At 35.2% G+C, this 26,960-nt stretch overlaps 1 protein-coding gene across 12 annotated transcripts in view; it reads right to left on the bottom strand.

Annotated features, from left to right (window-relative positions):
• The window catches only part of SOX6 (SRY-box transcription factor 6), a 702,902-nt gene that overhangs the window by 221,828 nt on the left and 454,114 nt on the right, over window positions 1-26,960 (bottom strand). For all 12 annotated transcript variants that reach the window (XM_030918953.1, XM_030918959.1, XM_030918957.1 and 9 more), the window contains 2 exons: window positions 14,948-15,120; window positions 12,071-12,139 (listed from right to left, as the gene is read on the bottom strand). In XM_030918953.1, coding sequence (XP_030774813.1) covers window positions 12,071-12,139; window positions 14,948-15,120 — 242 coding nt within the window. The remainder of the gene's footprint in view (window positions 1-12,070; window positions 12,140-14,947; window positions 15,121-26,960) is intronic.

Genomic DNA, 26,960 nt, shown 5'->3' on the forward strand with positions numbered 1-26,960 from the left:
CAACCCAATAAATTATAGTTGGAAAATGTATTGGGACTAGAATTTGAAACTTAACAAGTTAGAAATGAAGAAATGGCCAAAAGAAAACCCATATCAACATTATCCTTCAAGCAGGAGACCCAGTTCTAGAAAGCATACTGAGAGGTCTCCCTTCACAGCTTAAGGGTTTTCAGACTGTCTGAACCCAGCCCCCACACTCAGCACCACCCCCACAGTTAGAGAAAGTTCTAGCCACTTAACACATCCCTTCTCAAATGAAAATGCAACACTTGGGGTGAAAACAAGAAAGACTAGGAAAAGGTGTTATGTGCTATATATACCACTGACATAATACTTCAAAAGGATATGCAGTAATTTCCTGCAATTAATACCCTAGCAAAGCTATAAAGATTTATTTCCAAAAATTATGATATTTCACTTGCAACACTAAAATTAAGTTTGTGTCACTCTTTCCATTATATAGCCCTAATGTCAGGAGTTTGTCATTGGCTGCAGAAATGTGTTTGCAGTAGCCTGAAAGCAGGCGTTTACAGGCCCTCTTCCTAAATGTATTTTTCTAAAAATCACCCATAGCCATTATTTCATGGAGCAAGCATTACAAGCTATCACAATATCCCACAAAGGAAACCTGAATTTGACCTCATCATTCCAGACCCTTCAATGGTTTGAAATGGAAACATCCTCCTAAGAAGACACATCCTATGCTATGGCCAAAATTGATGTTTGCCTTTGAGCTTCCTAAGCAAAAGTATCTGCTGCTCTCCGTTTTCTAAGGGCCAGAGTCAATTCCTGTCATCTAGAATCAGCGGTCAGAGTTGCCAGGAACTTCAGTGATAATCCTGAACAATAATCCTCCTTCTAAATATACGGAAAGTGAAAAGGCAGAAAAGTCATTTGCTGGAGGACATGTAGTTGCTAGCAGAACAAAGACTAGGCAGGCATAGACATCCCGAGTTCAAGTCTAGGCTACTTTCTGTCAACTAATCTAATCATCTTTCTGTAATTGTTCTAATACTATTTTGTCTCCAAGTTGGGGCTGCAGACTTTACATAAGAGGGAGAAGAACAAGTTCTGCTGAGAGTAGATCAGTTATTATCTCCATGCCTTCTTTTTTTCTGGGCTTGAAATTGTGGCCTCTCAGAGCCAAAGAGGACATATAAGTCTACGGAATTTATTGTGTTCGAGGAAAAGCTGGTTGGGAGGATAAGAGTTAGAAACATGTATAGATATCAGTAAAACAGACTGAAAGCATTGGCAAGATCTATGCCTGCATACAAAAGTGAAGTTAGGCTCTTGAAGTTGGCATCCACATAACTGCTTTTCTGTTAAAGTTTTCATATTTAGTTCTAATGTGGATTGTTAGGTCCACTGGTCTTTGAGAGGGCCCTCTCATGGACTCCATCTTAGAACTGGAGTATATCCTTGGAACTTCTAAGCTCCTGGGGAATTTCTTTTGGGAGGGAGGATTCAGACCATTGTTGATTCCATAGAAGAAGTAATCTAAACTCTATGTTTACGACCTTGGCCTCCCATATCAATGCAGTATCTTTCCTTCTTAGTAAGACTGACAGTAGAGACCTAAATTTGTGATACACTCTATATATCAAGTGGTTAAGTATATGATGTTTAGGGCAAATGTTTTTGAGTAGTAAAATTATTTTTACTAATTTTCTTGCTTTGGATTTTTAGTTTAAGAAAAAAAAAACTACCAGAAAAGTTTGGTTTTTTTTTTTTAAAGAAACTACTAGAAAAGAAAAACTACTAGAAAAAAATTTTTAGAAACCACTGGAAAAGAAAAATTACTAGAAAATAAGTTTTAAAACTAAAGCAAGAAAAGTAGTAAAAATAACTTTACTATTCAAAGACATTTTTTCTTTAGTTTTTTTTTTTCATTTCTAACATATATTGCTTTTGTATATTAAAAAAAGTTGAATTTTTATATTATTTATTTATTTATTTTATTTCATTATTGTTTTAGAGAGAGAGTCTCTCTCCATAGCCCAGGATGGAGTGCAGTGATCATAGCTCACTGCAGCCTCAACCTCCTGGACTCCAGAGATCCCCCTACCTCAGCCTCCAAAGTAGCTAGGACTACAGATGCATGCCACCACACCCAGTTAATTTTTAACCTTTTCTTTCTTTTTATTTATTTTTTTTGTGTCAGTGAGTGGAGAGTCAAGGTCTCACCTCTCAGACTCAAATGGCTTTGCTATTAGATCCATAGTGTTTGTGAAGTTAGAAGGATAGTAAATGAACATTTCCAATTTATTTTATAGCTTTTTAAACACGGGTGAAGTTATGAAGCCACTCCAAAAAACTCAACTGCAGACATTTTAAGAGAAAAGTCTTCCACTGAAATATACATGTATCAAAGTTAAAAGAGTCCAGATTACAACCTGTCTGAGGATGTACTCCACCCTTAATTCTAACTATGAATTCCTTAACTTTCATTGTTTGATATCACAACTTTAACATTTTCTTAATGGATTGAGCAGTGGATAAAATTAATTCAGTCTCTTACAGGAGATATTACACTTTTTGCATCATTTATTTGCTGTTATTTTGAACAAGTAAAAATCCGTGACTCTAACATTAATAACTTTGAGTGGGAAGTTACTATATGTGAATTAAAAATGGTTATGTCAGTACATCCCTTCAGCATTTAAAAGATATTTCCCTGTGCTATATCAAGTGTCACATAGTATATCAATTTTTATTTCCCATCTCTCAAGTCTGGTATGCATACTGTTTAACTTCTTAAATTCTAAGTATAGACATAATTCACAAAAGCTAGGCAAATGCCTGGCTTACAGGAGATGGCATACATAAGATTTATATGAACAACTTTATTTTCAACAAGGACTTTTGCATTTTGTGCAGCTACATCACATAACTTCAGCTGTGTTTAAAAAGCTATAAAATAAATTGGAAAGGTTCATTTACCATCCTTCTAACTTCACAAGCACTATGGATCTAATAGTAAAGCCCATGTTAGTCTGAGAGGTGAGAATTTGACTCTGTTTTTTTTGAAAATAAAATGTTAGCTCTCTTTTGTACAATCTCCAAGCTGCTCTAACACTTGGTCAACCATTTCTGAGTGCATGACAAACCTTACTCTCCATTCACTGACAATTGAAAAGCTCTCATTTGGCAGCCAGAGGAAACTGTTGCTCTTTTCCTCTGTACTATCATGGTGATAATAATTGATTATAGTGCCTACACATTGATTATTCTATATTCACATCACTAATTTGTGGGTTCTAAATATGCATGTGTGTACAGATACAAATGTGTGTATATGTGCACATGTAGAATATGTACATGAAGTTTTCTCTATTAGAAACTCTGAAATTATTCTTATACCTAGTCATACAGGAACAAAAACAACAATGACAGTGGTATGTATTATGCATTAAGCAATTACTAGGGGTTTTATGTAATTATCTCAAAACTGCTGTAAGGTATTGTAATTATCTTTAGGAATTAGGAAATACAGGCTGAGAGACATTAAGTAACTTGTCTCACAGCTAGTAAGTAACAAAACAGGCCATAGAGCTAACAGGTAGTGGAATTCTTATTTAAACCCTAATTTATTTGTCTCCAATACCTGCGCTGACTCCACAACATCTTTAAATTACATATATTCTGAAATAACACACCTTATGCTCTACATCTTTTGTTTGTATGTACAAATATAGCTTAAAAATGGATTCAGAGTCATACCTTCCTCACATATGTCAGGATGTAAGAGTTTTTTCTATGTCATAAAGTTTTAAAAACACTTTTTAAAAATGGGTTGTTTGTGTAAAAGTTTATTCTGTTTAGAAAGTTAAAAGCCAAATGGCATCTGAGAATTTATTTTCTAACTTTTTTGTCTTATTTTGTAAGACCATGCTTCATATTTTTCATACACCTTCTCCAAAAGACACAGACCTTCTGATATCTACACATTTTTAACTTGCCAAAATCCTTATATACAAATAAAAATCAAATTGTTAGAAAACCTAATTAAATTTATTTAAATTGTTTAAACCATGGTCCATTAGAAGCTTTCTAGCTAGTAAGTAAAACAGCTGTGACCAAAATGAAAAGTATATTTTGACTCATCATGAGTTATTTAAGGTATACTCCAACCCTCAGGACAGATGGATGGATGGATGGGCGGATGAATGGATGGATGGATGGATGGATGGATGGATGGATGGATGGATGGATGGATTCATGGATGGAGGAGGATGGATGGATGGATTTTACATATATATATTTATATATTTTCAACCTAATCTAACCTAAATCTAAGCAACTTAGCGTTAACCTTTAATCATTTAATCTTCATTACCCTGTATAGAGCAGTATTTTTCTATTCTGATTACCCACTACAATCATCTGTAAACTTTTCAATACTCTCCACGCTCAGACTCTATCCAAGACCAATTAAATAAAAATCTTTGGGATAGGCATCAGTATTTTTAACAAGATTCCAAGTGATTACAAGGGACAACCACAGTTGAGAACCATTAGCATGGAATGCTGTCACTCACTGCTCACATTCATCAGATGAAGAAGGTAGCTATAAAAAAAAAGTTATTAATATTAAAGGTGTCTGACCCTCGGTATAGTGACACATCACATTAAAGCCCTCAGGAAGTAGTATAATTAACTAAGAAGTTCATATGTAAATACCAGAAGAGTCACCCAGCCATAAACACACCTCCCATTGCACTACAAAAAGATTCCAATTATATTCTTTTTATCTCTTGCCTTGTAGGTATAGACCCACAGCTGCAGTAGTTCTAAGGGTAGAAAGAGTCTAGTGACAAATTTTCTATTTTTTCTATTTAAGGATAAAGAGAATGTAATGAGATTTTAGATGTCAGGTATTATTGGCCACATTTTATAAACTAGGAAACTGAAGTGCAGTAAGATTTATTCAAGTCACAAAAAGGGCAAATGGAGAAAGGATCTGAAAAACTGGAAACAGTGCTCCATCAGGCATCAAGAAACTTGGGTTCCCCTTGTAGTTCTGACAATATTTGCTTTTTAAGCTTGGACAAGCCTCTAGTCTATACCTCAGTTTCCTCGTGTAAACTAAAGGCTTTGGACTAAATTAAGCATACCCAAAGTTTTTACATATCATAGATCAGCAAAATTTCAAAGACAAGCCAAAGTGGAGACTTACATATAGTTGGGAACTTTTTATTTTATCAAATAAAACTATTGAAAAACAAAGAAAGCACATACCACCTATTATCACCAATACTTCATAGAAAGGACATTTTAATTCCCAAAAAAGTGGAGAAACATAATCTCAGGGTTATTTTAAAGTATGGCTTATGATAAACTTACTATATTGTCTTCAACATGGATAGTTACCTATCCTCCCTCTATCCAGTGAATGAGAATCATGAGGACTTCCAGATGATGTTTTTGAGTTTAATATTCTGTGAAAGTGGTGGCAGGATAAAGGGGGAATGTTTAATACAACTCTTGCTCTAGTACTCTTTCAAGGGTTTCCCAAAATTCCATCATTAGAGAACTATCTTCATAATTTTGCCATATCCAAGTACCTAATTACTATTTGCTTAGGATTTTAATTTGACTTTTTCTTTTCATGTAAATACACTTATTTTAAAAAGAAACTTCATATTTTACTTCAGATAGAAAATTAAAATAACTTGCCATAAATAGAAGATAACCAGATAACCATGTAAAGAAAAACATTAAATTTATTTAAATTCTAGCTGACTGCCATACTGCAGCCAAAGGCTCTGAGAAAGAGATGATCTCTCTCTCTCTCTTTCACTATCTCTCTCTCTCTCTCCCTCAGATTTTAGTACATACTAGAAGAGTATTAAAGACTAACATTAAACTGAGCCCTCAATGTAATGAGAAGGATCAAGGAAAAAAAAATAGAAGAGAGACATTTTCCCTGGGAGATTGATTCAGTATTATGTAATGTCACTTGCTGGCCTCACCTGGAACATCTACCCCACTCTGCTGCACCTCCCTCTGCCTCTGAAGAGGTAAGGCACTCTCCCACTTTAATTCCAGAAAGAAGCAGAGACTTTGGATTCCCTGAATTTTTAGTATCACTGGTTTGGGAGAGAACTGGGGAGTACAGTGCAGTCTAAGAGATAAGCACAGATAGAGAAGGGCGGGTTGTGTAGAGACTGACGTAACTGAAGGATAGTGCAGAAAAAGCTTTGAGATTCACCTTCAGGTTTTGGTCTGCTGAATGAGATCTTTGCCATAAGGCCACATTTGGTAAAGCAGGTAAACTAGCTAATTGCATAGAGTAGTTATTGGAATCTGGTCAGTTCTCTTATTTTTAGGTGCATTCCAACTATAACAAACAATCTAGCATGACAAATGTGGAAAAACTAAAGTGTAGTTTTAGTTCACAAGAAGAATTTGTAATTTTTGCTGTTAACAGCCCTTGCTAGTCATAATTATAGCAGCTTTACCTATTCTTTATAACCTAAAAACTTTATTATTAAAATGTTTCAAGCAAACTATAGAGCATCTATCATTACTTTTAAAGTTAATTAGATTACATAAAATAAATAATTAGATTTGCATTTTTATCTTGGTTTTAAACATCCAAGGATCACAACAGCCTGCCTGTGGGCAATTAAAAACAGCATACAGCAGAGACATAGGGAGAGGAAAGAGGGTCTGTTTTTCCTGGCTAATTCGTGATTGAAGATAGAATTACAACATATTTTAAGGGCTTGCTGAAGCTAGGGGCTAATCCTAGACTTCTAAGCTGCATTTATACCCCTCATTTCTTTGCAAGGGAGTATCAGATGCATGTAAAGTGCCGATAGAAGTATCAAATTACTTTCAATAGGTTTATTTAGTCCTTTTCAGAGAATATTGGAAGGAGATCCATTACCTGATCAATAACATACAAAAACTGACTCTTTGCTAGAGCCAAAACAGGAGCACTGTAATTGCTTTTTGCTCATCAATGTTAAATACAAATAACAAAGAAATACAACCTAAGACAGAGGGACTATGTGGGATTGAAGTCAGCTTCAGACTGTCCTCGGTTTTCCTGTTGGCTGCTCCAGCCATCTCCAAAAGACAATAAATGGAAGGTGCAGCTCTTAAAATTAGAGGTCAATTAGATACTTAATGATGAAGCATATCTTCAAATATATATCTATTATTATTATGCTAGCAAAAAATTAATTAACTAGGTCAAGTAGGCCATGAAGGCTAATGTGCAAAGCAATTATTTCTGATCTGTAGACAACTACTTCACATAAAAAGGTAGTCCTTTATTCTGCTCAGCAGATACCTGAAATGACTGTAGTTAATCATATTGAAGGAAACAAAAGGCAAAGTCTATCTCCTTAAAAGGTGAGAGGACATCTCAAGTTATTCTGTTTAATTGCTTAAGTACAATCACTTCCTTGCTTATAATATTAGCATCTTTCTGGTTACCAAAAAGGAAAAAAGGATAACACACATCTAATGATGCTCTACCATGTAGCAAACATACAGACATATAAAATATATTAATAGCACACAGGAATATATTATAATCAAAATTAAAAACACTGTATATGAAAGATAATCATATAGGCTTAAGAACAGAGTAGAACTTCAGTGAAGCAATGAACACTTGGTTTGGGTAAAAGAAAATAAACAATATGGATTTCAACATTTAAAATAAAAAGTTTTCAGATAAGACAAACAATATTTGCAAAGATGCAGCAATGACATTTAGTTCAGGCCTTCTACAAATAAAGTTTGCATATGTTAAATGATGAGGGGAAGGCAATGAATATTGAACATTAATCATAAAGAAAACACAAACTAAAAATTTCAAGTCTCACAATTATACCCAAAAAAGACATATGTGTATGAACTGACTAAATCATTGACCCTTGCCCAGAAAGCCAAATGCCTAAATAAAACTCCACCCAGCCAGTTCATTCTTAAGAGATCATTGTTTAGTTAGCTATGTGAGGAGAGGACATTGCCTATATAGCTCACAATACAAGTCACTTGAATAACTCTGAAATTGGAGTCTGAAGAGACATGAATAATTGGATAATACTGTTCATCCCTGGAAAAGGAAGTTTCTCACAAAGGTATTTTAATGAACTGAATTCTTTTGCAAAGTTCTAGCCACAAAACTCCATCGTTAAATGTGTTCCAATTGATGTGCTGTAGAAACCAAAGAATGTGGTATATTGGATCCATAAAAAAATATCTTCTCCAGATTCAAAACCATGGCATGGTCAAATGAGGTTAGATGAATAAATATATGAAAAAAATCAAGAAAGGAGGATTTATTAAATATTTTCTGTTTTCCCTAGAATTGTCTTATATTTAGTCATTGATTAAAATATTATAAACACGCTTTAATCTGTTTACAACTGTCAAATTAATTAAAAGTGAATTCTGTTTACCAGTTAGCATAACTGAGAAGTAAAATGCTTCAAAATATTAGCTAAGATACTACAGTTCAATGAGTGGGAGAGGGAGGATGAAATTACTGAAGCAGTTATCTTTCCTTTGAAATTACAGCCTATAAATCAACATTCCCAACTCCAAAGATCCATATTCCATGACCTATTAGTTTTGCTTTCCATAGACTTGGAAAAAATATACTATTTCTGTCCTGGAAATATCAAAAATACCTATTTTTTTTCTGGGCTCCATATCAGGAGAATTACTTAACATGTAAAAAATGAGAGAAATCATCATTTTCTCCAAAGCACAGAGGGATCTGAATTTACAAAGCAAACATTATCTGAAAAGACCTAATATTAAAGTAATATTTTAATAGTCATTTATAATTATTATCCTGATTTATTAAACTATAAAAATGGACTCATCAAAACTGTAAAAACAGTTCACAAAATCATTCACCACACTTTTTCAACATGGCTTACACGGCTTTAGAAGAATCTATTTAAAAGTTAGAATTTACAAAGGCAAAATAATGTTAAAAAATATATTCAAGGAACAAATATAAATAAAATTGTTCTTAACTGCACATATAAGTTCTGAATAATTGCAAATAAAATAAACATGGGAACTTTTACAATACTATCTTAATCATGCCTTTTCCTATTTCTAATGAAAATTCCTATTTTTCAATTTGTGGAAACCATTCAGGTTTTCATTTGTTTCCATTATAATAGACCCAGATGTGTCTGTGTGGGTTGTTAAAAGAGGTTAGGCACTCTTCCTTTTGCTTCTATTAAAGCTTGCAAATTGTGGGCAGGGGGTGGGGTGGGGAACAGTACTATTTCAGAAGTCAGAATTCTGAACAAGAGGAATGATATTGAATGCAACCACCTCATACTCATGAACCATAGCCAATTGCCATGATTTAATCTTGCTGATCATGTAAGCGAATAGGTTCTAGGACTCAAGATATAAAAAGAAAAAAGTGTCAAACTTGCTCAAATTGTCTCTGTATTCATCATTTGCTTTTGAACAAGAAGTTACGTTTTATTTTTAATATCTTTAATAATCCTTAATTCATCTTTGATAATCTTGTTTTATCCTTTGTTCTATTTTGGGTTCAAATGGGAAAGTGTTTCTTTTTTTGATAGAAAAAAATGTTTGAAGCATCCCTTCAGTCTCATATTTTGCTCAAAAAGCATTTAAAATTAGTCTAACAATAATCTCTCTCCTAAATTTGATCAAATTTCAAAAGCCATATTTGAAAATATAGTTAACCCATTCTCCTTCCAAAAAAAAAAAAAAAAAAAAAAAGAAAGTCTGAATGTCAAATACCCATTTTGTAAGTATCAGAGATGAATACATTTTGTGTAAGGAGTATGTCTTTTTCACCATTTGAAAAATGCTTTGAATAGTCTCATATGTAGAAGGTAAATACTGACAAGATATGCCATGAAGCAGTAGCTCTGGATAGAATGAATTATAAATACTTATTGCTTTCTCTTATTTTTAAAAAAATTTGAATTCTTATTACAAAGAATCTTATATTTCTAAAGTGAATGTAACTCTGACATTGACTATCTTTATTTTACAATTTTTACTGCTAAGTTCAAGTGCTGATTAGCTGAAATTAAAAAAATTAAACAAGAAATATCCACAAATTTTAAAAGCAATCAAACTTCTATTAGAAAACTTGAAAAAAGTTACTCCTATCTTTTCAAATTGGTGTTTCCAAATGTTCATTCCAATGAATATTTTAAGATCATGTTCTGCAGTTTTCTGAAAATTATGTAGTCAATTTATAACTATACAATCATATATAAGCAATATACACTAAAAATATTTCATAAACATATTCTGAACTGATTTGGTTCCTATTCACCTGAAGTTCTCAGTGCCACAGGAAAACATCAGTGAAGACAACCAATCAGTATAAACAGCACTGGACTAAGAAGTAAAATATGTTAGAAAAGAATAAACCAGTAAGTTATAAAGCAGCAGTAAAAACAATAATTAACTGATATAGGAACACCTCAGGGAACTTTCTCCATTCCTGCTTTACAAATAGGAAAAACAGAGAGACCTAAACACTCACGTTGTTTAACATCTACTGAGTTCTTACAGAGGGATCTACAGAAAAATGTAGGAAGCTACAGGCTAAAAATCTTGACCTGAGCAGTAGGAGCTACACTGAAAATTCTAATAAGGGCAGAACAAGGGAACACCTGGACAGTTATTTAATTAAGGATCTCAGCATGAGTCATAAAAGGGATATCAGAATGAGAAACTATTCCAAGATTTAATTGTAAAGGTTGACTGCCAAGAATGCCAAAGACATTCCAACTCATCTATATCTGGACTTTTTTATTTTGCAACATGTATACTTGAATATGGAATATTGAATAGGACAAAAACCAACAAAAAAGTTGGCTAAGACCTCCTACTGAAAATAACTGGACAAAATGCCAATTAGATAAAGGGACTGCTTCAGATACCAAATTAGTACTTTAAGTGCAGTAACTACCTGGTACACTAAGTATGATTAACAAAATGAAGCAAGGATCGAAGGTAAAATCATTGTTATTCGTCAATGAGGTAGAATATTGCAGTAAACTATGACTTCATGCTACTGATATTTTTAAAAAAATACAGGAGAGCATGATATTAACCTCGAGAAAAGTAATAATATAATTCAGAATACTCTGGCCCAGCTAGTTTGAATCATAGATCCCAGAAGTTTCTCCAATAACCAAGGGAAACAAGAGTCTATAGTAGGATAGGGATAACTCTGTGATCAGTATTTCTGAGGATTAATCACTAGACAGCCAATTCCTTATTTTAGGGCTTTCTAGAAGTCACACACCTATATTCCTATTTGGAAATGGAGAGAAATGGAGACCGTTTTCCTTGCCTATCTCAAATAGCTGTTTGTTGAGTTAACCATCAAGTATCTAAAAGAATGACAGAAATCAGACCATTGTAATTATGGTCTATATATTTTTATAGACCCAGACCATTGTAATTATGATCTATATATTTTTACACTGCCATAAGAAAAAGGGATTTTCTACGTTGTGTTGTAATTATTCAGGAACAAGTTTTTCTTCCTTTTTAGACTGTAATCTCCTTGAAGACAAACTATCACTCATTAATCTCTCTTTTCCCTTTAGCATCTAGAAGGAATACAGTTAATATTTGTTAAGGAACAAATTATTAACAGCCTTTTTCCACATTTTTCTCATAATTGATCCAATTTGTCCTAACAAGTAAATTAAAAGTAAGCTTCTCTCTACAGTACTATTACATGGTAAAATACAAAACAGAAAGTGGTCAGTGGCAGTAAAAATACCATCTGTATGCTACGTGGGAAACCATTAGGTTCCCACTAGGTAGTGTTAGACAAATGGCAAAAAGAAAACAGATAAGGGTTATTTTGCTTACATATCACATCAGAGAAGAATGCTTAGGCCACCACCTAGTCCATATTTCTTACATTCACTTACAGAATTGTGTACAACATCCTCGAAAACAGTCCTTTTGGTGCTGTTTACAAGACAGGGGTACATCTGCAGAGTTTTAAATTCCATTTTCAAGGAGGAAAGTATCTAAGTATAATCAGACGAGAGTAATAAAATACACTGACCTGGATCTGTTGCTGCAGGAGATTAATTTTGTGCTGCTGTTGCAGAAGTTGCTGCTGTTGTCTCGCAATCTATCAGAAACAAAGTTTCATTAAGTTAAAATGAAATGCTTACACTTCTGCCATTACTTCGGGTATTTCTCCTGGCATTACAACAATGTTTTACTGCACCTCTATGTGAAAGAGTTCCTATAGAATGAAAGAGGCCAAATCAGAAAGATGGATAAAAGGAAAATTTTTTAAACAAGTGCCATCTCTCCTCTTTATCTGTAGGAAAACTACCCCTTTAATTACATTTGTGAGCTATTCACCTATATCTGCACTGGTCAGCTGGTAATCATGGGATTTTAGAAATCGAATCCTTGTAGCATAGAGATAGAAAATCTCTGGCTACATTTTTCTAAATGGCTTAATTTGGATGTAAAAAGTAAAATCTGTAAGCAAAGACACTGGAAAATCTTTCTGTTACTTTAATATGGTCTATGTTGGCAAAATCTTTCCTGATACAAAGATTTTTCAGAACTGATACATTTACAAATATTTTTAAAGGAGTGTCAAAGAACACAGCAAAACGGAAAAAATCTTGAGCTTTTTTTGTTGATGCTGTCTGTGATGTACAAAATATTTTTAAAAACAAATTAAGCTGTAATTTAACATTTATCCATTTATCCTTTTGAGGACAATGTGTTTATTTTACAGTACAGGATCCATATACAAATTTTATATTTCCTTGTTTCATCCAACAATCAAATTGAACATCTAAACACATTACCTGGCCTATAAAAAGAAATGTTAACCATTTCATGCAAGCCCTACTGATGACTGTCTCTGGCCCTCAGGAGGTCAAACAGCTTCCTTAAGATAATGGTGTTTACTATGAAGTATGAGTCAGGCATCAAGCCGCTATTCACTCAAAAGCTGAGCTGCTACAGCTTGAAGTCCAGAGAGTGATCCTTAGTGAGAACACACTCACTGCCAACCTAGGAAGCCAGAGAGAAAAGCAGCCAGAGAGCACTCAGAAGGACTTTGTTTAGTACTGCCTTTTTGTCAACAGTGTCTTTTCTTCCTATTTCTTCCTACTTCCAAAAGTCAGTATTCTAGAATGGGTTATGTTGGGAGTGAAAATGAGTGTAAATCAGTTCCAAGCTATATACTTCCCAAGCCTTTTTGATGTTCTAGCCTATGCAGGGGGTAGTGCCCAAATTATACCTCTTTCAGCACAAGATGGCAACGTAGCAGTCTGTTTCTAAATGCTGCTGGTTCCTACTGAAAGCCATGATAAAGCAGCCCCTAATGTAGACTACAGTGTGAGAAATGAGACTACTCCTTGCCAGAGCTTTATACTTAAAATGGAAATCGTATTTAATCAGGTTGGGATGGCCCACTCTGCTTGTGGATATTCAAATCAGAAATGTACAACTCACTCTGCAGCTCTAGGTATAGACGCTGGATTCTCTGAATATTTATTTCCTCTTAGTAAACCAGTGAAACGCCACTAGGCATCTAATATTGATGGTCCCTCCTAAATGATAAAGTGCTGCATAGAAATGCATCCAAAACACCACAGTGCAATTACTATCATCCACTCTAGACGTATGGGTTTGACACAGTGAAGTATGGTACATAAGCACCATGTGGCTCAAATTCTGAATTTTATTTGCCAATCGGTTGAGCTACATGCTCGCTTCATTGAGCATGACAACCTAGTTTTAAGTGTCATTTAATTTTCATTTTGAAATATAATTACAAAGTGTTCACTGTAAGATATCACTCGTCTGCAAATGTGTCAAGATTAATTTGTGCTAGCTTATTCACAAGTGTCAATAGTTAATTACTGTGTCATCTCTGGATGGCTAAATGACATTCTAACTTCTGATTTTTTACAGTGTTCCTTTATGTTATTTTCCATTAGGGGCTGAGTCCATATTCCTACATGTGGGCAAATATTCAAGCATATAAAATACCAGACATCACAACTCATTAAAATCAACAGAGCATATATTGCTCATATACTCCAATAAAATACATTTAACTGAAAAGATAATTCCAGTAATAATGTCAGATTCCTAAAAACTGCACATTAATTTGGATCTGTCTGATCTAAAGCATCAGGGACTACTCTATAGGATCATTGTTAGATTAATGTACTCTTAAGAGACAAGAAAAAACATTTGGGAAAGTGATTTATTTTTAAAAGATATACATTTAAACTTTGCTATTTTTTTCTTCATTCTCACTTCTAAGTCAATCAAATCAAATACTTTTAGGAACCATGTACTAATTTGTATTCAATGACTTACCTATGCTATAGATAGTGACCACGTGATGTATCATCCAAACCAAGAAAACTTTCACAAGTAAAAGGAGGCAGGGTATTTTTACTCTAGAAAACAGGAACTATACCAGGGCTATCTGGGGAAATCTGAAATGTATGGTCACCTCTTTGGACTTTAAACCTGTAGAAAATCACTGGACCAATGAACTAAAAGATTCCCAAAGTTTTTCTGGAACAGAACCCCCTTTTTCTGGATAAGGAAAATAAGGCCCAGAGAAAAGTCACTTACTCATAGTGAAGCTACAGAGGGATTATATGTGATGTCTGTATGAATAAGCATCCCCAAGTCATTAGTCAAATCCAAACCTGAAACAATATATCATTTTAGTTATGCCCAGTTGCTATGATGCCTTTTTTTGTACACATATTCCCTCAATATTCTTGAAGACCCTAGATTTCCAGAAGGCTTTTTTTTTCCGTCTTTTCTTATTTTTTATTTTTATTTTTTAGGAAAGCTTACAACAAATGAGCCAATCAATGTGATTACTCTCTGAGCCTGGCGCATTCCACATCTCCAGTGCGTCAGCACCTTTTGCAGGGCTCACCTGTTCTTGCTGCTGGCGAGCAAGGTCCATTTGCTGCCGTTGTTTCTCAATTTGTGAGGCTGCCAGTTTTTTCTGTTCATCATGCGCTGCCAGAAGCTGCTCCCGTAAACTGATCAGCTGGGTAATCATGGTGGAGAGCTGCCGTTCTTTTTCTGCCAGGCTCTCAGGTGTACCTAAAATGGAAGCAAGAAGAGATCTCACAAGCTTGAGAAATACCTGGACGAATAAGGGAAAGGAGGGCAGAATTAAGAAAGGGACTATCCTAAGACATTTAAAGATCTGGGTCAATGACTGGAGACCACTGAGGGTGCAGGAACACCAGAGAGTAATTATAGCAGTGGAATGAATGCTAGAGTTCCTCACTGTTCCTGCCAAGAAAAAAGTTTTGCCACTAGTAAAATTCTCATTCACTCTCCCCTCTTGCTCTAAAAAAAAGCAGACTTACCCCCATTCTCTCCTTTTTGCCCCCAATCTATCTGATCAAGCTAGGAAATCCATGGTATTTAACACAAAAGATCAGAAACTATAGATTATATTAATATTCTATAATCACCTCTAAGCTTAGTGACTAACAGTATCTAAGACATAGTACATGCTTAATAAAAGTTGCTTGAGGAAGTTTCTGATCTTTGCTCTCACAAAATTTTCTATTGTATAAAGATCTGTCACTGAAGTTTAGAAGTTAGGAGTCAATCTCCTGGCCACAGAGAAAATTCTACAGAGAGAATTAAAACTGCCTCAGGTGAGAAAAGATTGAATGTGATTTTTTTTTTTCCTGAAAAAGGATCAAGCTAAAATTCCCAAGTTCATCTGTAAAGGCAACAGTGTTGCTTGGGGGGGCTCTATCACCCCTTTGTCATTTATCATTTTTCAAAGAGAAAAAAACACATTCAAGGTTGAAAAGGTTATGCATAAGGATATGCTGTTTAATGAATATGATGTCGCTGAACACTTATGGTATGCACTAATGGTGCTGAACAGTCTTTTTATGGGCAAATTGCACAGCTCTCCTAAGTAAAGGGTACAGAATCCTTTTGTGAATCTAAATTAGAGCATTTTACCGCAGCATAAGATAAGAATTTCAACCCACTGTATCTGAGCCACACAGATTTCATTATGAAGAAATGATCTGTGATTTGAAAGCTTTTCAGAAAAATGCCACCAGCTGTCAAAGGGGACAAAGATTGCCAATTTTTGTGTGTGCAGAAGGAGAGACTTCCAACCTCCTTATGAAATTCCCTCATTCCTACTAAGAAAGCACCATTACGATCTGAGAAAATATTTTAATTATGAGTGGCCTTATTTTTAAAGTAGCCCAAAGGAGAAAGAGAAACTTCAGAGGATACAGGCTAGCACTTGTTAGTATATGATTTCTGAAAGGTAGAACTGATGTCAACAGAGAAGCTCCCACATTTAGGACTATCTTGGGATTCTTAATATCAACTCAGGTCCAAAAAAAAAAAGAGCTGTCAGTATCTCTTATATCCTCAGATTTACTAAGCTGAACGATGGCCTAAAATCAAAATTAAAGGAAAAATAAAGTTATTAGAAAGTGTATTCCACTGATAAGGAAACAAATACTGTATCAAGGCTAGCGGCCAGCTACTCTTTCTAGATCCTGGAATTTATTAAAAGAAAATGGGTTTTTACTTCAGCCATGGGAAATTTCATCTTGGTAAAAGGAAGAATTTATTGATCTAGAACTTCCAAAATACAAAAGTAGATTCCCAAAAAGAATCATAAGATCCATAAGATCTCTTGAAAAGGACAAAAAGTTCTACTAATGTATTCATTAATATATACAGGAATGAGAAAATACAACATGAGATTTTTAAATTTACATATTGAATAAATTTTTAATTCAATAAATATTTTCCGAATTGCAACTATGTGTTCGGTACTATATCAAGAACTAAGGACAGCATGGCAAGTAAAAGCAGACACAGTCCTTATTCTTAGGCAGTTTGTAGTTGAAAATTTGAAGAGACAGCCTGGGCATGGTGGCTCATGTCTGTCATCCTAGCACTTTGGGAGGCCGAGGCGGGTGGATCACCTGAGGTCAGGAGTTCAACACTAGCCTGACCAATATGGTGAAACCCCATCTCTACTAAAAATACAAAAGTTAGCTGGGCATAGTGGCAGGTACCTGTAGTCCCAGCTACTTGGGAGACTGAGGCAAGAGAATTGCTTGAACCAGGGAAGCAGAGGTTGCAGTGAGCCGAGGCCACGCCACTGCACTCCAGTCTGGGTGACAGAGCGAGACTCCATCTCAAAAAAAAAAAAAAAAAATTGAAGAGACACCTTAGTCATGTAATCAAACATGTAAATGTAAACTACAACTACATAGGAATTACAAATAAGACAAATGTTCTGTGGGAGTTTAACCAAATTTGGGTGCCCAAGTTCAGGGAAAGTATCTGAAAAAGCAACAAATTAACAGAAGGATAAATAGGAGTTAATTAGACAAAGAGTTGGAGCATGGTTTGAAGGAGCTTTCCAGAAAACATTAAATTGCAATGACAAAGAAACTACAACTGAAGAAAGGGTTGCAAGAGGGTGGTTGGTGGTCAAGGAGCTTATCCAAAGGAGAAAACACTATAGGCAAAGGCCGTGTGTGTGTGTGTGTGTGTGTGTGTGTGTGTGTGTGTGTACACATATATATTGGGGGTGGGGAGCAGTTTGGTGTGTTCCAGAAATTGAAAGTAGTGAAACTTGAGCAAGGAAAATAAACAGGAATAGAGCATTAGATTAGGCTGGAGAGCTAGTAAGAGGGCAAACCATTAGCACCTTATAGACCATGTGTGATGATCTATATATTTATTCTAAGAATGATTCCTAATCACTAAAGTATTTTAAGAAATGAGTGATATGGTCATTTTGGTTGCAGTGTGGTGAATAGATTGGAAAGATATGAGATAAATGGGATGTATACACATTTTATTATCTATATATTGTGCAATATTCTAACATACATGTAATTTTACTGTAATACCTGTCTATATGCTATAACTTGAGAGGTTTATTGGATATAGTGATAGTTACTGTACTACAATTTTTTATTAATAAAGAAGAGCTTACACAGGAAATCTTGGGCAAGGACCAATACAAGAGTTGGATCTAGTATTTAGATTCCCCAATAAAAACTGGAAAAGTTTCTCTGCCTCCATCTTAAACAATCTTTCAACCATCTTCAACTTATTCCCCTTTCTCCTCCGCATAGGCACAGAAAGGCTAAAGATAAAATGTAAATGACTTCTTAGCCTCTTCTGTTCACAGTGAAACCAAAAGATTTATAAATGCATTGGTGCTTCCAGGGTTAATAGATACATATAAGTATACCTGAATTTATGGAATAACACCATTTAGCTGAATCCAATTGTAAACAGTCAGCAGCATCTAAATTTTTTCTTTGGACTTAAAAGATATACCTTTAAGAAGAAAATGCAGAAAGCAGTATTTTTAAAATGAGAATTTAAACACTCATATAAGGCTGTCACTATTTTTTCCTTAAACTTGAGGAGTACATACAGTCAACTCCTACTATCTATAGGTTGCACATCCGCTGATTCAACCAACCACAGACTCAGCCAACCTCAAGTTGAAAATATTTTTAAAAACAATAACAACACAATAAAAAATAATACAAATAAGACAATATAATATAACAACTATTCACACAGTATTTACATTGTATTATGTGTTATAAGTAATCTACAGATGATATGAAGTATGTGAAAGAATATGCATGGGTTATGTGCAAATACCAGGCCAATTTACATAAGGAACTTGAACATCCTCAGATTTTTTAATGTATATATTTTGAATAGTGGCACTAAAAATGAAGTTGGAGTGAAACATAGTAGTGTAACAAATCTGAAATTCCCCCTGTATTGGGGATCATACATATAGCCAAGTAGCCCTTGAGGCTCAAATTAGGGAAAAAACAATTTACACCATACAATAGCTTATATTCAAAATGTGCAGATTAATTTGTGTGTGTGCGTGGAGGTGGGAGGGGGATGCATTTATCTGTTCTGTACCCACTGTATTTTTTTTTTTTTTTGGCTATAATGGTTTAAAGCCAAGCATTTAAGACCTATGATGCTGGATTTTTCTGTTTTAATTAACAGCATGTGTTTATGCCACTGTAATAAAGGTAACATCAAGTCTAAATGACATTGACCATCCAACCTGTGAATAGAAGTTGTTTTATCTTAAAAAAATTAAACATGAAACTTTGCCATGGCAAAGGAACTACAATTGTCAGAGTTGCTGAAAGAACAGATAATTATGGGACATAAAAGGGCAACCAAAATATAGTCAAGTTTTGTTAAAGATGGCAAAAGACCTTAGAATGTTCTTATGCATTAACTCTATATAGAAAATAGTATATTGGCCAGGTGCAGAGACTCATGCCTGTAATCCCAACACTTTGAGAGGCCGAGGTGGGGGGATCGCTTGAAGCCCAGAGTTTGAGACCTACTTGGGCAACATAGTAAGAACCTGTCTCTTCAAAATTTTTTTGTAAAAATAAGCTGAGCATAGTAGCACACACCTGTAGTCCCAGCTACACAGGAGACTGAGGCAGGAGGATTACTCGAGCCCAGGAGTTCAAGACTGCCGTGAGCCATGATTGTGCCACTGCACTCCAGCCTGGGTGGAAGAGACTATCTCTCAAAAAGAAAGAAGAGAAAAATCAAGTCCTAAATCATGTTTGGAGGTTTGATAAAATCAACTTGGAAAAAAAGTAAACCAACTTCTGATGATCTGCCCAGGCCAGCAGAGGTCATCAGGAGCTACCTAACATCATCTGTTTCATGTCCTTTAAGCTATCTTAAAATGATTCTCTAAAAAGCACTGTCAGAAAATAGTCTTCTGCCTCCCACATAAAAACAGAGGTAGTTTCATAAACCACAAAAAGGGAGCCAGCAAAAGCACTTCTGTACACAGCTTCTCTACAAGTCAGCATGCCTGCTTTTATCCAATATCACACACAGTGTGTGCCTGACACTCTCTACTATAAACCGTATCTATTCTCCAACTCCAAAGATAGTGCAGCAGGGTTTTCTTTTTCTTCTTCTTTTCTTTCTTTCTTTCTTTTTTTTTTTCGTTCCATAGGGTCGTCTTTATCCCCAAACCACATCTGTCTTGAGTTTCTCTCAGATTAGTCAGGTGGATCAGTGCTCCCCAGGGCCTGCTCCAGCTGAAGTATTTTAATTTGACTAAACACCTGATTTATTTTATCTCTCCGATGAGAAAGGCAGTTTGTCTTAATAGAGCCTGTCAGCCCACAGCCCCATTCACAGCAATTTACAGGCAGCCAGGGACGCTGGAAGAGAAGAGTGCTGTGATTCTGTATTTTATCCTCCTCCAGAAAGCACCTAAAAGCAGCTATTCACTGCTACTGCATGTGGCATTTTAGAACTGAATTAGCTTTTTATTCAAGTAACTACACTTGTTGTGAATAGCTTATCTGTAAAATTGCTACATTCACTACTGATTTTATTAACCTTTGGCTCTATCACAAAATGGTCTTCAGTTAGGAAAGACCTTTAAAATTGACACATTTTTTTTTTTCTTAGGGGCCTTTATTCCAGTGACTTCAGATTTACTGAATTTGATCCATTGAATTCTTTACCAGTTGTACTTAAAATTTTGAGTCTCAATAGGAAGTCAATAGTGCGTAAATAAGGAAACACTTTTCAAAATATAAATATGACGGCAATTTCCCCCATCAAAAGTTTTCAAATACCATCTTTCATTATAACAGTTTCAAAATCAGCCCTCTAGCCTTTTTTGGTCACAATCTGAAGAACTTGAAAAAAATAAGTGAAATTACTATTTTTTTTTTAACTTTACAAACTACTACTACCTGTCCCCAGGCCCAAAGCCACAGAGAAGATTCAAAACCTCAAAACGATGAGAATTTAGGTAAAATAAGATAAATAAGACAATTCTCTTATTGATCTATCATGAAAAATAGAAATAAAAAATTAAGTTTAAAATTTATTTAAAAGCCTTTTTTTACATCAGTTCACAAAAGTTAGCACCACAGTCTGCTAATTTTGCCCTTATGAAATATATGTAATCAAAATCAGTGGTGCTAGAAATAAGACTGGTCATTGGGAAGTCACTGAAGACCAGATCCGGATAAGGCAGACAACTTGCAGAGCACTTTACTAAATGGAGATTTACCTCACCTCTTCCATAGTATTCCCATACGTAGAACTTTTACAATATAAAAATCTTACACAGGTCATTCATTAAATAGGTATCCTCTGAAAGGGAGTCACTGCTATGTGATAACAACTAACTTTTTCTAATGAGAAAATCTAGAAACAACACAGCAATGGAGAAAGAGAAAAAGAGTTGAGAGGAAAAGAGAGAAAATGAGTACAAGAACAGCTAAATTAAATTTTGTGCATTTCTCCACATCCTTTTTATCTCTAATAAAATGGGCTAGGCATGGTGGCTCACATTTGCAATCCTAGCAATTTGGGAGGGTAAGGTGGCAGAATCTCTTGAGGCCAGGAGGTTGACGCTGCAGTGAGCTATGATTGCATCACTGCACTACAGTCTGGGCAACAGGGTGAGATCCTGGTTTTTAAAAAAAAAAAAAAAAAATAGAAATAAATGAAGGGCAATGGTGTTAAAATACCAAGCCAAATAAAATTAATAGTCAACAAATGGCATTCTCTAGAAACATGTCCTGGGGAATTTAAAATAAGACTTAAACCTAGTCATTCTCCTGTATTAGATCAATGCACACATTAATAAACTTAATCGGACTTAACAATGAAATTACAAGAAACCTGGGTAACTAACAAATGTCTGTGTTTAGAGTAGTGGGTAGGGGTGGCACTGACACTGGAGTGGAGTTCTGATGAACAGACACTTTTTCACATCAATCCTAGAAAGATTAAAGCACTTAACAGTAATTCCAAAGCAACATCAATCAAGGAACTCAGTCAACAATCCAGAAAGATTATAAATTAAGTTGAAAACAAAAGCTCTTAAGAATCAATTCCCCGGTCAGTTCTAATTTTTTTAATGGATATCGTTTTAGAAGAAAGCCAAAATACAATGCTGTCATAAAAGAAAGTTGCATTGCTCTTTTCTGCCCACAAATAACCTGGGAAAATTGCTGCATCTTTACACTGCAGCCTCCTCACACATCTGATGGGCTGTGATGTCTCCACTTACAAGCTCAGTCCATCATTTAGCATTGGCCTTCTTGGATACAGCCTTCTTTTAAATGTCACAAAACATAGCAGCAAAAAGTGAACAAAAAATAAACAGGGTAAGCTGAAGAGACTAACAATCTATCAGAAGGTCCCCTGATAAAAGTTACTTTGTGGTGACTGCCTTAGAAAGGAACCCCTGTCCCAGCATACCAGCAGCTAATTTGAGTTCTGAATCCAATAGCAGTTTTAAAAGCTTTCCACACTAAAGGGCCCCAGTGCATCATAAAGATAAAGGATTTCAGTACAAAACCACCACAAAGACCTCTATTATCTTATCAGTCTTTGGTTACAACAGCTGAACCAATATGACTAAATTCTGAATGAGTTTTTTCAAAACAGCAGAATACTGGAATTTCTTTGTTTTCTCATCAGTCAGCTATTGTCATTGCTCCCATATGCTACTGTCCATTGCTCAGTAAATAAAAAGTTTAATAAATGCAGCAATTGTGCTCTTAGGAATCACTTAGGGACCACTTCACAGGAAGCGTGCCTCATGAGTTGAGGTATAGGCTGTTTGTTACTGTTGTTGTTTTCTTTTTCACTGATTGTATGAGAATTTCCTCCTTGATATTCACATTTAAAATGTCATTAGAATCTACAGTGTACAAACAAGGCAAAAATACTCAGGTATTTCCTAAATTAAGATCAAACTCTCCTATACCAGGCATACTCAAGTCTCCTACTTCCCCTCTTCCTGGCTGCAAAAGGAAGTCTATTCCTGGATCAACTGAGGTCTATTCATGTCGCAAATCCTAACAGAGCAAGAACAATCTATGGAATCCTGCCATCTAGGCTCCCAACCTCACAGCTGGGCTTTTAGCACATTGTGCTTTATAAGCCCATCCTTTTTGGATCTGGAAATGAAGGTATTCTGAAACATCTCTCCTTCAATATAAGACAGACTGTCTTTACATTACTGTTCTCTGTGGGTGACCTCCAGTCACTGGCTACATCTCCATAACCTACACATAAAACTAGTAACTTCTGGCCTTTCAGAAACATGAAATGCTTTTGTCCTCTAAAGGGGAAAAACAATTAAATCATTTGTGTCAATATCACCACCAAGTATTGCAGGATTGGCTCTTTCTCTAGAAGCTCCATGAGAAAGGAGAGGAAGGGAAGGAGTAAGACAAAAAGACTTTATTAACAAGGCATTTTCTTTAAAATTCTTGTTGTTATCTTAATCCTCATCCTAAAGGTTGCATTGTTATTTTCATTTTACAGATGAAAAACTAAGCTATTGAGAGATAAAATAAGTTGACCAAATCATAGAGAATTTAAGTGAATTTGAATTCACATCTTCTAATTTTTAATCCAAGCAAGTCTGGAGTCTAAGGGAGAGGTATCTTCCCTCATCTCACACTTAGAATACATAGTTAGGGAATTTCTAAAAGTTAGGAGCCATATGCTGAGGTACCAAGAATCCTAATGCTATGTACAGCTAAGAGAATATACAACTAAAAGGAATGAAGAAATATACAACTTCACAGTTAAAGCTTTGTTTACAAAATAAGGCAAGAAGCTTGGCTAGCAATCAGATAACCAAAGACGTAAGTAAATTGAACTTTGACGTCTTATGGATGTGAAAACAGATCTTGACATTAAGCGACATGCCTGAATTACTCTGGAAATTAGCAGCAAGCCTGGCAGACCAGATTCTCTGTATGTTTATTCCCCAACCCTTCTCTTCCCAAATAGCATATGGCTTCCTGGTTTCAGGCCCAAATACAGTGATTATGCAGACTCCAACATTCTCTGGCATTCTCTGGCATTCTCCAGCATTCCAGATACAATATTTACAACACCCATGAAAGTATGAGAAATACACTCAAATATTTGCATGAGTCCAGTGTGCTGCTGCCCCGTGTGCAGTGTGTCTGTAGGCTGAGGCTGCCAGGTTCTAGCCAAGAGAAAGGTATGTGGAGAAGTCTAGGAAGTGAGTCTAGTATGATTTGAGAAACCTCCCAAATACAACTAAGGCTTGGGACAGTTACCCATACAAACACACCACATACTGTGGCCATTTCTAGGGTGTATTTACAATTTGCCTAGAGGAAATCAAGGGAATCTCTGTCCTAGCCCACCATGCCCCTTCATACAATAATAATAGCTTAAACTTATACTGCAATTGTTTTGCACTGGGAAAAGCTTTATATATTAAGTCATCTATTCTTCACAACAATCCTATGAAGTAGGTCATACTGTTACCTCCACTTTAAAGACAAAGAAACTGAAGCATGCAAAGGTAAATCAGCTTGCCCAAATCCTTAGCTAATAAATAATATATCTGAGATTCAAAATCAGCAATCTGGCCACAGATTCTGTCCTCTTTACCACTATGATAAATGGAGAATGGAATTCCTGAATGTCCTACCTTCTCAAAATTACTTTACCCAACAGATAAAGCATCTGAGATTTTCCTTATAATCTATTTTTAAGGATGTTTTGTTTTGTTGGAATATAACATTTCCTAAATATAATGTTTTCTAAAATGAAAGCACTTATCTAGGGAAGTATCTATGAAACTCTATTTTCTTTAAAGTAGCCCAGCAACTAGTACGATGTCCTGTGACCTTTCAGTCCAAGTCACAAATATCCAACACTGCTTGTAGTCATCTAATTCACTCTCCTCTTCCATACTCACTGTCATACTATTTTTCTTTTTTTTCTCACTCTGATCTTGTTTCCTCCAAGTTCACTGGTGCTCAGACTTCTACCTTGTTTCCTAATTTTCATTCCACTGGACCTCTGGACCTGGACTCTCAAATGGTAGAAATTTGGCTTTCCCCAACAGACTGATTTACTGATTTGACAGGTCCTCTGGCTTTTTTTTTTTTTTTTAGTTTGTTTGTTTTTTGTTTTTTGTTTTTTTTGAGATGGAGTCTCACTCTGTTGCCCAGGCTGGAGCTCAGTGGTGTGATCTTGGCTCACTGCAGCCTCCACCTCCTGGTTCAAGAGATTCTCCTGCATCAGCCTCCTGAGTAGCTGGGATTCCAGGTGCCTGCCACCACACCTGGCTAATTTTTTTTTTTTTTTTTTTTTTTGTATTTTTAGTAGAGATGCGGTTTCACCATGTTGGCCAGGCTGGTCTCGAACTCCTGGCCTCAGGTGATCTGCCCACCTTGGCTTCCCAAAGTGCCAGCCAATTCAAGATTTTTAAAGATATAAAATCACTTTATGCAATAATTTAAGATTACAAATTGAGTTTAAGAAGAAGCTTATAAAACTCACTTTCTAGTGTAACTTTAAAATGCTCATGGTTTTAGAACTTTCATATCAATAAAAATAAGGGTTTTTAAATTTTTTATCTTGAAAGCAAAAACTGGATATGTAATCCTGAGACAAGAAGGAAAAAAATACATTAAAATATGAGCCTCATAAAGAATAAAATACTACAATTGGTAGTACTTAAAAACAACCTCAGCAGCGGTGGACGTTGCCTTTTGAAGAGGCAAACATCTGAAAAGGTGATGAGATCATCACAAAACTTGAATTTAAAGGTAATACTTAAAAAGATCACTGCTTGTAAAAAAAAAATTATTATAGCATCAATGGTCCTAGAAGAATTGTAGAGGCAGCAAACACAGATCTCAGGGATATTTTCCCTACTGGACTCTCGTGGCTCCCTACCCAAGTTCAAAGCCTTTACTTTGAATTAGGTAAGAATCTACTCTAGTGCTACTCATAATTCTGTAGAGAAAACTCGTGGAGAGGAAGAACAAATGATAGGCCACAAGGTATACTTCCTACATCTCAGCTCCTTAAGAGGAGGATCTGTGTCACATGCATCTCTATAACAAGGCACAAACACGACTACAGTGCTTACTACTGATTTTATGCTCAGTAAATTTGAAATGAACTAAAACCAACTCTAAATAATTAGTTATCAGAATAGTTGGTGATAGGCAGCCAAATAAATTAACAAACCAGAAAGAATTGCTTTGAACTACAGGAGTATTTGAGCCATATCTGAGTTAATTCTAGTTTGGTAACCATTGTAACTAACTGAACTCACCGGCCATTCCCACTGTTGCACAAGTGGTAGAAAATCAAATCTAATGAGAAGACAAGAGATAAAGAATTTGAAATAAAAAAACATTCAATAAACACTTTTTTTTTTTTTTTTAGCACAAATGATAGTCCAAATACTTTGTGTGCTAGGATTAGCATTTCGCATTTTTTCTCTATTGCAACAAACTTGGGAAAATGATGCTGAGGAAGGTTAAAAATATGTCCAAGATCACACAGCTTGTTAGCTTGTAATCAATAGAGCCATGTAAGCCAGTTGGTCTGAATCCCCAACCCCAGCCTCTTTTCAGTGAACTATAAACGTTTCTGCAAAAAGGAGAAATAAAAATAAAAGTTAACTAGTTTAAGATAATAACTTCATAAGCCTTCAAGACCTCTTCCTGTATTTTAAAACATTAAAATACGTTGTTGGGAGATACAGTGATATTAAAAGGCACACTAATTTATATTTAGGAAAATTACAATTTAATGCTATTTAAGGTCTGTGAACAGTAAAAGAAGTCTGATGGCTCAGGGAACTAAGTCTCCATCAACAGATGTGAAAATTATCTATTCAGAAAATATTACATCTAGAAATTCAATTTTGAATTGTATTAAAAATTCAAACAAACAATTCTAGTAACACAAACTATAATTTAGAAGGCAGAATCAACTAGATAGGACCAAATAAATTATACAAACTAAGCAATTTTACAGGAAACATTTCATAAGAATTTACATCATTGTATTAACTCTTTCTA

This window comes from Rhinopithecus roxellana, chromosome 15 (genome assembly GCF_007565055.1).
Source record: "Rhinopithecus roxellana isolate Shanxi Qingling chromosome 15, ASM756505v1, whole genome shotgun sequence".
Lineage (NCBI taxonomy): Eukaryota > Metazoa > Chordata > Mammalia > Primates > Cercopithecidae > Rhinopithecus > Rhinopithecus roxellana.